Here is a 12,387-nt window from a genome sequence, read left to right as displayed (position 1 = left end):
AAGCAGAGTGAGATGAGGTCGTCTCGGTCTCTAGGAGACCTGAAAGGTTCTTGCTTAAAGGATCCGAACGAGTGCGCAAACACTCCACAAGGTAACACACCCACACACACGTGCGTGTGCGCGCACACACACACACACACACACAAACACACAGACAGGTTTTTCACCATCACTCAACAGGTTTATCGCCCTCAGCACACTGTATTGGAGAGATAGAATGCACTTATTGGTCTTTCTCGCTGGTTTGAATCTATCAGTGTGCGGCTTTGACGTTATTTGAACGCAATTACAAGTGGATTTGTGACGAGATATTTTTCCGTATTTGACTAATCCGTGGTGCTTGGATATGAGGACCCGCTACAAGTTCAGTGTAATTCAGACATTGTACCTAATAACTGACTGAATGAATCATTTGTAATTGCCCTTCTAAAAAAATAAATACCCACTCTTTTCTTTTGCAAAGGATTTTTAGCACAATTCCTGATATTCGGGATATTATCAAATACCCTAACGATTAATAGGCTGATTTTTTTTTAGAGTTTCAGACACGCCTGAGTGTATTTGTGCCTCGTCTTCTAAATTTGACCATATTTTTTTACTAGGCATTTCTAGAGTTGGAATGTGATCGGACAAGTTGGTAGAGTTTGTGTGTGGTGTGTGTGTGTGTGTGTGTGTGGTGTGTGTGTGGAAGGAGAGAATAAGTAGACTTGACTAGAAGGGTAAAGTATCTTAGTGGTTAAGTTGTTGGATTACTGATTGCAAGGTTCTGAGTTAAAATCCCAGGTTCCAAGGCCCTTAATCCAAGGCCCTTAAGCCCCAGTTGCTCACTCGTATAAAATGTAAGTCTGCGTTGGATAAGTAAATGTAAATGAAGACGTAGACAGAGGGATCAAAGCGACCTCCAACGATCAGCTCACTCCTTTTCCCCATCTTTATACACGAGTTTGAAGAAGATAAGGTTTTATGAAGAGATTTCGAAATCTTCTTCTTCACATTTTCCATCTCTATTTTTTTCTCCTTATCTTTCATCTTATCCATCATTACACCTGACAAAAAGAGCAACAGAAGCCGTATGTGATCCTGAAGACCGTATCCTTCTCTCAGAGGCGAATGGTTTTATAGCCTGTCAGAAATCTCCAGGTGATGAACATCGATGAACCTTCTCATGGACAGGTTTTTTTAGCTCAGGGACACGAACACTGCTTCGTTTACAGGAGCCTCAGTGTGGAGAAACTGGACTAAAATCAGAGGGATCATGGTTGATTGTTGTCCTGAAGTGGTTTTTATTTTCTGGTGGACAGTCTTGGACAGTGTTTGTGCTGTAATTGGGGTGAAAGGTGACACCGTTTTAAAACACGTATGACTAATTTGTTCCATTTCTGCGCACTCCTTAACAGTGCTCTCAATGAAAACATGTCCCCCGTGACCCTTTTTCATTTCCCTTTCTGTCTCCTTGCCCTCGTCTGCTCTCATCCTGTCGTCTCGGTGTTCCGGTGTCTGCCTCTTATCTCGTTATCTCTGTCTGAAGCAAGCCTCGTCCACCCTCTTCACCTCCTGTCTCTCTCTCACTGGACTCAATGTTAGTTCATCACTACTTTCTTATTATTAGCTCTTACATGTAGAAGAGGAAAGAAGAGATAGAAAGAGGGGAAGAGGCGTTAGAGAGCGACCCAAGACGCCGAGAGAGAGGAGAGAGAGAGAGTAGAAAAGAGCGACGAGAGAAAAAACCAAAGAGAAAAAAAAAACAAAAAAAAACTAAAAAAAAAAAAAAAAAAAAAAAATCAAAAAACCAAAAAAAAAAAGGAGGCGCGTAAGGGCAAGAGAGCGAGGAGAGGATTGTTGGGGGGGGGGGGAGAGGGAGAGAAAAAAACGGGGGGAGGCCGAGGAGGGTGTGGGAGGGGAGGGATGGGAAGGGAGGAGGGTGGGAGGGGATGGAGGCGAGCGAGGGCAGGGGCGGGGGAACGAGAGGTAGGGAAGGAAGAGGAGTAGTGGAAGGAAAGGGGTAGGGTGGAAAGGGGGAAAGCCAGTAAGTGTTGTTGTCTCAGGTCAAGCCTCTGCTTGCTCATGAGGTGAATTACATTCCAAATAAAAACTATAAATACACGTAGAACATGAATCGACCAGCGTACAATTCACCCTAATATCGAAGGAAGGAGAGTATAGCGTGAGATATCGAGGCACAAGGACCACAAGAGGTAAGGAAGGAGGGCGAGTATTTGCGAGGGGAGGGAGGAAGGAAAAAGGAAGAGAACAAGACAATTCCACAAACAAATTCGTAACATACACCGAAGAAGCCGTATAGAGCAGCGGGGAAAGGAAATGAAAAACTTGTGGAAGTAAAAAAACAGGGGAAAGGGATCGAGAAGAAGGGTGGCCGGGGGGAAGAAGGAAAAGTCGTACTATAGAAACAATCGACCACGCCTCTAAGCAGCAGTGACATTCGAACAAAGGTGGGAAAAATATACGGATCAAAAAGGACAAAGGCGGAAAAGAGGGGAGACGGGCGGAAACTTGCCTTTCCGCGGAAGCCGGACTTCCTACCGTAATCCCTTACAATCTTAAGATGAAACCCATCGAAAAACAACTAACACGCAATCACGTAGAGCAGGGGGAGTTAGCTGAGCCCCAGCAACTCAGAATAGGACGAGGTTGGACGAGGGGGAAAGACGGGAGATGAAAAAATGGGTAGAAGGAAGTTCGAAGGGTGCAGAAAAAGAAGGCCGCGTGCATTGCGATAGCGGTCGAAGGGGAGCTCCGTGGCTGTAGGGAAAATCTCCGGTCTCGGTCGCTGAGTGCTCGTGAACAGCACCGTAGATAAGATACCCTGTCATAGAATCAGTAAGTCTTAAGAGACCCGGGTAAATAGCCTCACCTTTTTGCACGGGAAGACGGCAACGAAGCCCAACACTACAAGACATAATGTTAAAAACGTCAGACGTGCTGTCACCGCGCAGACCGTGCAGTTCGGCCGACGCGTCTACCTGGGTCAAGCAAAGAGAGCTAGACTAGGGAAAAAAAGGAACCAGCACGACAAAGAGTTGAGGGAGAATTGCGAAGGAGGGTGGGGAGGTGCTGCATCTGGGAACGTGGGGGGGCCAGGAAAGTACAAAATATATATAGAGGAGGAGGTACGGATAACGAGGAGACAATAGAGATGAGGGTCCTGAGGAGCGGAATCCCGCGAGACTAGTTAGAGGGAGGAAAGAGATTTGGGAGACAGACGAAGCAAAAGGAAATAGGTAACTTCGACAGGAAGGGGAAATGAAAAGTGGGGGTGACCGTGAAAGGGAGACAAGGAATGGGAGGAAAGCAAGTAAGGGTGGGTGCGGGAGTCGGAGATGAGAATGAGAGTAAAGGACAGACCATAAGGCGACACGATGCAGTAACAAGCCGTGAGATGGATATGAGTCGGACCCTTGAAGTAATAAAGGAGATGGAAACTGGATAACCACCGAGAGTTTGCGATAATGGAACAACCTGCATCGAGACACGAAAAAGCGACAGGAAAAGGGAGGGGAGAAGTCCGAGGGGGGTCTGGGTATTGCGAAGTGAAGTAGAGCGGTAATGGAAGCGGATTAGCGGACTAAAGGGGGGAAACTTCCCCTTATTTATTCAACGGTTGAGGATAACCTTCACGCAGTGGCTCACTGAGTAGAGAAACGAAGACGGAAAGAAAGAGAAAAAGTCTAGGGAAAGGGGTGCGGTGTCGATAGAAGTTAACCAGAGTGAGGGGTCGGTTTGGGGGGTGTTGTCTGGGGTGTGGGGATGTACGGGGCGGGGGGGTTGCGGGGCGGGGGTGTCCTGTCATCAGCCGGATGGTCGGTCTGGGGCAGCGTGGGGGGGTGCTGGAGGGCGCTGCGCTGAGGGGGTCTGGGGGTGGTGGTGGGTGCGTGGGGGGTGGGGGGGGTGTAGGATGGGGGTTTGTGTTGGCGTGGTTGGGGGTGTAGGAGTGGGAGTGGAGGGTTAGGGTTTGTGCGAGAGTTGCATAGGAGCGTGCATATGTGTGGCAGGATCTGTGCCGAGGGAGAATGAATATCAGAAAGCTGACAGAGGCCGGACAGGAATGTGCTTAAAAAGTGCCTGGTGACGGCAGGGCCTTATCTTGAATGCCTCAGTGCGGTGGGGGGGGTCGCAGCGGCGAGCTGCCGCGGGGGCGCAGAGGGGGATGGGGGGTCGGGCACTGGAGGAGGGGACAGAGAAAAAGAAACAAGGGAGAGGAAGACAAGAGGACCGGGGATCGAGGAAGAGAGAGAAGGAGGAGGGGAGAGAGAGAGGAGAGAAGAGAGAGAGAGATGAGAGGAGAAGAGAGAAGAGAGATGAGAGGGAGACGGAGGAGCGTCTGTGGTGAGAGGGAGAGAACCCCGAGAGAGGAGGAGAAGGGGAGGAGAGCGGAAGAAAGAGAGACGACGATGAGAGAGAGTGGAGAGAGTAGAGAGGCCGGAGAGTGAGCGGAGAGAGAGAGATGAGAGCGAGAGAGACGGGAGGAGAGGGAGAGAGAGAGCGATTGAGGAGAGAGAGGAGAGAGACTCACAGGGAGTGGCGAAAGTATAGAGGGAAGCGAATGTGTAAGCATTGTTACTCCTAAATGAAATGAATCAATCCTGCAAATAGTGTAATACAGACTGAGAAAACTGAGAGAGAGAGAGAGAGAGGGAGTGAGAGAGAGAGAGAGAGAGAGAGAGAGAGAGAGAGAGAGAAAAACGGTGCTACCTGCATAATCCATATCTGGCCTCTGACTAGCTGAACAATGTCAGGAAACGAGTGCATTGAAATTTCTTACCCTCTCATCTCCGATGTGTGTGTGTGTGTTGTGTTGTGTGTGTGTGTGTTGTGTGTGTGGTGGTGTGTGTGTGTGCTATCCCGGGCCTTGTCGCGTGCACCACTGACGTTTCATCAGCCTGGAGGCAATAACACAGAACTGAACAATCCACACTGCAAGCTCTGACCTTCTGCTCTGACCTTTCCTTACGGTCCATTTTAAAAAGCGACCTGCGATCAGTTGAGAAAAAAAACACGTGAAACTGAGGGGCAACAATGAAGTCAGGGCAAATAGCAGTGAGAAATAAATACATCTAGAAATCGAACTCTTCACAGCCGAAGCGTTTAATACAGATCGCCTTTAAGACAGCGGGGAAGCACTTACGTTTATTCTCGTGATCTGGGAGCATTAATAAGAGGATTAAAACCTCAGACAGAAGCAGACTTCAGTTAGTCAGTGACTGAGGCAGTGTAACGTTTTAATGAAGTTTAGGGGCAGGGAGGCTTGTGTGGGGTAGAAGTGTGGGGCAGGTCCTGCAGACTGGGTGTCAGGTGCTTGGTCGATGTCCCACAGAGGAGAAGAAACAGTCAGTGAGCCACAGGGAAGGTGAAACAGGAAGTGAGCAGGAAGTGAGCAGGTGATGTGAGCTGTGAACAACAGGACTATGATGGTGATGTGACTGTAGTTTATTATGCTTTATAAACTGCTTGTGTATCTTAGTGGGTTTTTGTCTATTCTTTTCCTTTCCAAGTCCTCCATTCTCCCAGAACAACCGCGACAACAATTACTTGAACCTCAGCTACGACTATAAAGGTGAGTTGTGTTAAAGACATGAGCACTGATGACGGCCATGTTCACTTTGTCCCATGTTCTCTTAGTTCGTCTCTTCTGTTTGGTTTGATAGATTCGGGCAGGACTACATTTGGGAGTAGTCTGGGTATGGGGGAGAGGAGAGGGGAGGAAAAAAAGGAGAAGGAGAAGAGAAGAGGAGAGAGGAAGAGGAGAGAGGAAGAGAAGAGGAGAGAAGAAGAGGAGGGGAGAGAAGAGAAGAGGGGAGAAGAGAAGAGGAGAGAAGAAGAGGAGGGGAAAGGAGAGAAGAGAAGAGGAGAGGAAAGGGGAGGAGAGGAAAGGGAGGAGAGGAGAGGAGAGGAGGAGGAGGAGCGGCAGGGAGAGGAGCATGAGAGGAGCAAGGAAGAGGAGAGGAAAGGGAGGAGAGGAAAGGGAGGAGGGGAGGAGAGGAAGGGAGAGGAGAGGAGGAGAGAAGAGAAGTGGAGAGGAAAGGGAGGGAGAGAGAGGAGAGGAGAGGAGAGGAGGGAGAGGAGGGAGGTGAGAAGAGAACGAAGAGAAGGTCTTCCATCTCCTCTCCTCTCCTCTCCTCTCCTCTTCTCTTCTCTTCTCTTCTGTCAGCATGTTTTTAATTTCCTTCTCTTTGTTATTACTCTCGAACAGTGATTACACAGACCAGGCCTCCTAGATTAAAAGATCCCCCCAAACATAGGGAGGCCTGTGTGTCTCTCCCACACACACGTACACACATGTACACACACACACACACACACACACAAGACTGTTATTTCAATTCAACTAGTCTATGACATGCATACTGCTGGTCTATTTAAGAGAGAATGTCACCATCACACACACACACACACACACACACACACACACACACACACACACACACACACACACACACATTTACAGTTAGTCTCTGGGGTTTCAGTGAGCATATCTCCATAGAGGCAGGCTGATTTGTTTATTTTGCCTTATGAGTCGATTTTTCCTCTCCTTTCTCTGGTCTGAATGCACACACGGGCGCGTTGCTGTTGGAGACGCCGCTGAAAACACTCTCCATACACTCGCCAGCTGCTTTCAATTGCTCCGAACCCAGAGCTAAAGCCGGCACTGTGGTCACACACAGACATACACTTTTCTGCACTCTCTCTCTGTCTCTCTCTCTGTCTCTCTCTCTCTCTCTCTCTCTCTCTCTCTCTCTCTCTATCCTTCCATCTTCTCTCTCTGTCATGTTAGTGATAGCGTTCAACAGAGTGACGCCTTCTCACACGGACAGGTTTGGCATGTGTCAGAAAATGTGTTGCTTGTCTGTCGTAGGCGTTTTTTGGGCAAAGACGAGTAGAGAGTTATTTATTGTGTGCTCAGGACAAGAATTGCAACCAGAACAAGCTGTTCATGTGAAAAACAATATTACAACTGTTTTACGATTAGGGCATTAAATCCTGAGGACACCGGATCAAACAGTAAATGAAAAAGTCCCTCTTCTTCTTTGGAAACTCACACAAAGCTGACTGGAGCTAACTTAACTTTAACTGATGCCCAAGTATTTCGGATTTAATCAAAGCTAGCTGTAGTGATGTCATTAGGGACACGCTGACAGTGTGACAAGCTGAGACTCAGTAGCTATGTCTATGGATTTGTGCAACGTTTGTATAACGTAAATGTGAATGACTAAAGCTCCGCCCCTGACTCTCTTCAATTGGCTGATTCGCAGACACGAGAATATTTCCAATCTGATCAAAGCTTCCATCTTAATAATAATTTTGGATGGTGTGTTAGAGCAATCTGTGTGTAGCTGCAGTTTGTGCGCTCTTAAGTTTTCTGTGCATCAGCTGAGCTCTGCGTCTCACTGCTCCCCCTGCAGGCCGACACGGGAAGCACGGGACTTTCCCACGGCAGTTCCACTTAACCAATCGCAGCAAGGACTACAGTGACGGTAAGCTACTTAATGCATACACTTTAGACTAATTCTCCATTCTGGTTAATCTTCCATAATATCAGGTCTGACGAGACAAATCAGGTTTATGTTGTTTGTTTGTGTTTGTTCTGAAACATCATGGTTGCTATAGTAACACTGTACACATGAACGTGTACATACACTCCACATAAACAGATTCACGGCTTTACTTTTATGTATCGGCTGCTTTCACTGTATTAGACCTCTGAAACTCTTTGTGTGTGTGTGTGCGCGTGTGTGTGTGTGTGAGAGAGAGAGAGAGAGAGAGAGAGAGAGAGAGAGAGAGCAATTATATGTGTATGTTACTAAACAGTTACATGATAGTCTTCTTCGTGTGTGTGTGTGTGTGTGTGTTGTGCTCTCTCAGTACATAACCTTGGCCAGCACTGATATGTGTTTCCCCTGAGGATAACACACCGTGTGTATCAAAACATCGGTGTGTGTGTTCCTGATTTGTGTTTCCCCTGACTGTATCAAAACACAAGCCAAGAGCTGCTTCCTGTGTAAGGGACATGCTGGGGGAAGGGGGAGGAGGGGAGGGTGGCCAGGGATGGAGAGGAAGGAAAATCAGAGCTCCAAGAGCAAAAAATATAGTGTTAGACAGTGTGCTGATAGATACTGAGGCCTCCTTTCACTGAGAGGGACAAGCACTTAGGCCACGCCTCCTTTTACTGAGAGTGAAAAGCACCGAGGCCACACCTCCTTTCACTGAGAGTGACAAGCACTGAGGCCACGCCTCCTTTCACTGAGAGGGATAAGCACTGTGGCCACGCCTTCTTTTACTGAGAGTGACAAGCACTTAGGCCACGCCTCCTTTTATCGAGAGTGTCAAGCACTGAGGCCACACCTCCTTTTACTGAGAGTGTTAAGCACTGAGGCCACGCCTCTTTTTATTGAGAGTGTCAAGCACTGAGGCCACGCCTCCTTTTACTGAGAGTGACAGACAAAGAGGTGTGGTCTCCTCTATCAGGGACTGAAAACACGCCCCTTTAATTAACTGATTAACTGACGATCCCAGGAAGAGAGGTGTGGTCTTCTGCGTCAGTCACATAGGCCACGCCTTGTCCGATTAGTGTGATAAAAACTGAACATTAAGCCGTTTTTTTTTTTTTTTTCAAGATTAGAAACAAATCAGTTAATTCATGTTTCTGCTTGAATTCCTTTAGCACCATTCCTTAATTGTTTAACTTAATTAATTCTATCATGTTGCCTTTTGGTGTGTGTGTGTGTGTGTGTGTGTGTGTGTTTGCGTGTGTGTACTCGTCAGGTCGTAGCACATTCCCACGCAGCTTCATGCCGCAGGAGAACCTGTTCCAGCTGGTGCCATCGAGCCGCACTCGCAGCTACAACGGAGACATCACGCTGGCGTACAGCGGAGACCTCCACTCGCTCGGCTGCCAGCGCAGTGCTGCTAAATGTGGGTGCACACACACACACACACACACACACACACACACACACACACACACACACACACACACACACACACACACACACACACACACACACTCACACACACACTCACACACACTCACACACACACACACACAATCTACACTTTAAATTTAAAAGTGTTTAAAGAATTGGAAGGAATTAATCCTATGATGATGGCAGTTCTGTCGATCTAGGCATAATTTCGCTTCATTCTTCCTTAATATACCCAAAATATGTCACTTTTTTAACAGTCAAAACAATCTAAGTAGAATATTATCTATATATATAGTCTATATATAGTCTATAGTCTATCTATATAGTATCTATATATCTTTAAAAAATCTCAGATCTAATGAATATGCAAATTAGAGACCCTTTTTTTTAATAATATTTGGATTGTGTCTTGCGATAATCTCCTATAAAACCTCCTTTTGAAAAGGTTTTGTGTCCATTAACAAAAGTAAATCCAGTAGCAGTTATACAGTTATACAGTAGGTTGTAGTTCTGGCTATAATAATGAATATTAATGTTAGATAAACATTTGCTTAGTGACTAATCTGTGTTATTTAAATGTTGACAGAGTTTATGGGTTGTGTCTAAGAGGGAGAGACTTACTGTTAGTACAGATTAATTGAGATTAATGAGACGTTAAAGACTCTCTTAAGAAGTTAAGTGAGTTTTAGACCTCTGGAGTTTCTTCGTGACTTCGACAAAGATGGATCAGAAAACAGTGGTGCTGTTTGCTGTTTGAACGTTCAGATGACGTTCACGGTCTGGAAGTTCGGAGATCTGAGAATAATTCACAATCAGCAGATCTAGATTTACAAAGCAAATCAAGTGTGAATGTATAAATCTGGAAGAGATTAGAGTTTAGAATGATTTGTGGTTCGATGGTGTAGCCTGTGGGTCTGTGTGTGGAACGCTGCTACTGTGCTCACGTCATTGTGGCGTGTGTGTGTGTGTGTGTGTGTGTGTGTGTAGCTCCACGGGCGCCAGTGAACTGGCGTCAAGGGAAGCTGCTGGGCCGTGGAGCCTTCGGCGAAGTTTACCTCTGCTATGACGCAGACACGGGCCGAGAGCTTGCTGTTAAACAGGTGCCCTTTGACCCAGATTGTCAGGAGACCAGCAAGGTAAACAACAAGGAGCAAAGATGATTCCTCATCCATTATCCACACACAGTCCACATTAATACGCATCTTCTCTATGAACTTTACCCTAAAACTTCCAGCACATGCTTTCTAAAGTCACGGTTTCTCCTCGCTCCTTTCTCCATCATCTTCTACATAGGAAGTGAACGCACTTGAATGCGAGATCCAGCTCCTGAAGAATCTCCGTCACGAGCGCATCGTCCAGTACTACGGCTGCCTGCGTGACCCCGACCAGAGGAAGCTGTCCATCTTTGTGGAGTTCATGCCAGGGGTGTGTATATTTTATTACATTTACACACTGAAGCAGCGTCAAGTCAATGACGAAGATGTCTGGAACTATAAATACTGACCTTGTCCTGTAGATACATCAGTAAACATTTGTGTTAACGTTTATTAATAAAACAATCTGCTGGAACAGGAAGTGTACATGAAGCTACCCAGACAGCAGATATACGCTTTGTTAACACTGCAGCTCAGTTTTATAAGTTCATTTTGTCAGTAAACAAAAGCTTTAACGAGACTCTGTCCTGGTTTCTGAGACTCGCTTTAAATGTCTTACTCATGGTGTCTGGAAAAAAGGCCAAGGATTATATATGTGACCAAGGTGTCTGGCAGGAGCTGTGGTGTTGCTCAAAGTGCAAACACACACACACACACTTATACACACACACATACATACACTCACTCACACATACACTCACTCACACACATACACTCACATGCACACACACACACACGCACACACGCGCGCACACACATATACACTCACAAACACACACACGCACACACATATACACTCACAAACACACACACACGCACACACATACATAAACACACACACTCTCAGACACACACTCACACAACCACATACACTCACACACTCACACATGCACAAACACATATACACACACACACACACTCACAGAAACACATACTGTACACTCACAAACACACAAACACATACACACACATACACACACATACACACACATACACACACAAACACATACACACACATATACACACAAATGCATACACTCACACACACACACACACACACACACTCAAACACGCACAAACACATATACACACACATACTCACACAAACACATACACACACATACACACAATCACTCACACACGCACACACATATACACACACTCATACATACACACATATATGCACACAAACACACACATAGTCTCACACACACAGCCCCACTCACTCTCACACACACACTCACACAAACAGACACACACTCACATACACACACATATAGTCTATCTTTAACTCTCTCTCACACACATACTGTACACTGTATACACACACACACACACACACACACACCATCTCCCCTGACATGAAAAGATTAATGTGTCAATAAGACGTGTTTAAAGGTTGGGTCAATAATCAGGTAAGCACTCAGAGAAAATGTTCCTCAGGGGTTGTTTAGGGTGTTAAATGCGCTGTTTTTCTTCTTCTCCATTCTACATTCAGTTTTCACAGATACAGTCAGAGGAACGATCCGAATAAGCTACTCGTCTGAAACCTTGTTTTCGAAGCGCATACAATTTATTGTTATATTCATCATGTTTCATGTGTGGAAAGTGATGATGACAGACAGAACCCACTGAGCTTTTTTTTTAAAGAGATAGAAAAAAAAACTCGGATGCCAAGAGGTTTATTTGACGTCTGCATTTTGGCCGGAGTGAAAGCTTTATGTGTTTTCGAGAAAATATTACTATTGTGGCTGAATACAAGACCAAAATGGGATTTTTTTTAGGAACCAGGAAAAAAAAGAAGAAGAAGCAGGAATGATTTATAGCAGACCAACAACAATATCCTTTTATGGGCCCTTTTAAATAATAAGTGGTTTCTCTGGACGTTTTGGGAAGGTTTCTGTTCTCTGAGAACTGACGCTGTAACTGAGAAATACATTTATAAATGCAGGGTAACTCCCTGTTTCCTCTTTGATTCGATTGAAATAGACACAAATACGTTTCTAATTGATTCTGCTGAATTCGTGTTTTTTTAGCTTTGAATATGCAGCTTGTTTTCCAAAAAAAAAAGGTAGCATTAAAACACACGTACCTGGAAAATATCTCCACAGAACTAGCATGCTAATCTAGCTCACTCTCACTCACTCATTATCTACCGCTTATCCGAACTTCTCGGGTCACGGGGAGCCTGTGCCTATCTCAGGCGTCATTGGGCATCGAGGCAGGATACACCCTGGACGGAGTGCCAACCCATCGCAGGGCACACACACACACTCATTCACTCACACACTCAC

General features: G+C 45.9%; 1 protein-coding gene across 1 annotated transcript in view; it reads left to right on the top strand.

The window, feature by feature from the left end:
• The window catches only part of map3k22 (mitogen-activated protein kinase kinase kinase 22), a 56,787-nt gene that overhangs the window by 35,898 nt on the left and 8,502 nt on the right, over window positions 1-12,387 (top strand). Inside the window, exons 11-15 of the mRNA XM_047808458.1 lie at window positions 5,511-5,572; window positions 7,419-7,490; window positions 8,779-8,928; window positions 9,927-10,075; window positions 10,233-10,364. Coding sequence (XP_047664414.1) covers window positions 5,511-5,572; window positions 7,419-7,490; window positions 8,779-8,928; window positions 9,927-10,075; window positions 10,233-10,364 — 565 coding nt within the window. The remainder of the gene's footprint in view (window positions 1-5,510; window positions 5,573-7,418; window positions 7,491-8,778; window positions 8,929-9,926; window positions 10,076-10,232; window positions 10,365-12,387) is intronic.

This window comes from Tachysurus fulvidraco, chromosome 25 (genome assembly GCF_022655615.1).
Source record: "Tachysurus fulvidraco isolate hzauxx_2018 chromosome 25, HZAU_PFXX_2.0, whole genome shotgun sequence".
NCBI lineage: Eukaryota > Metazoa > Chordata > Actinopteri > Siluriformes > Bagridae > Tachysurus > Tachysurus fulvidraco.
Note: the sequence above shows the minus strand (reverse complement) of the source record. Positions and strands in the feature narration are given on the sequence as shown.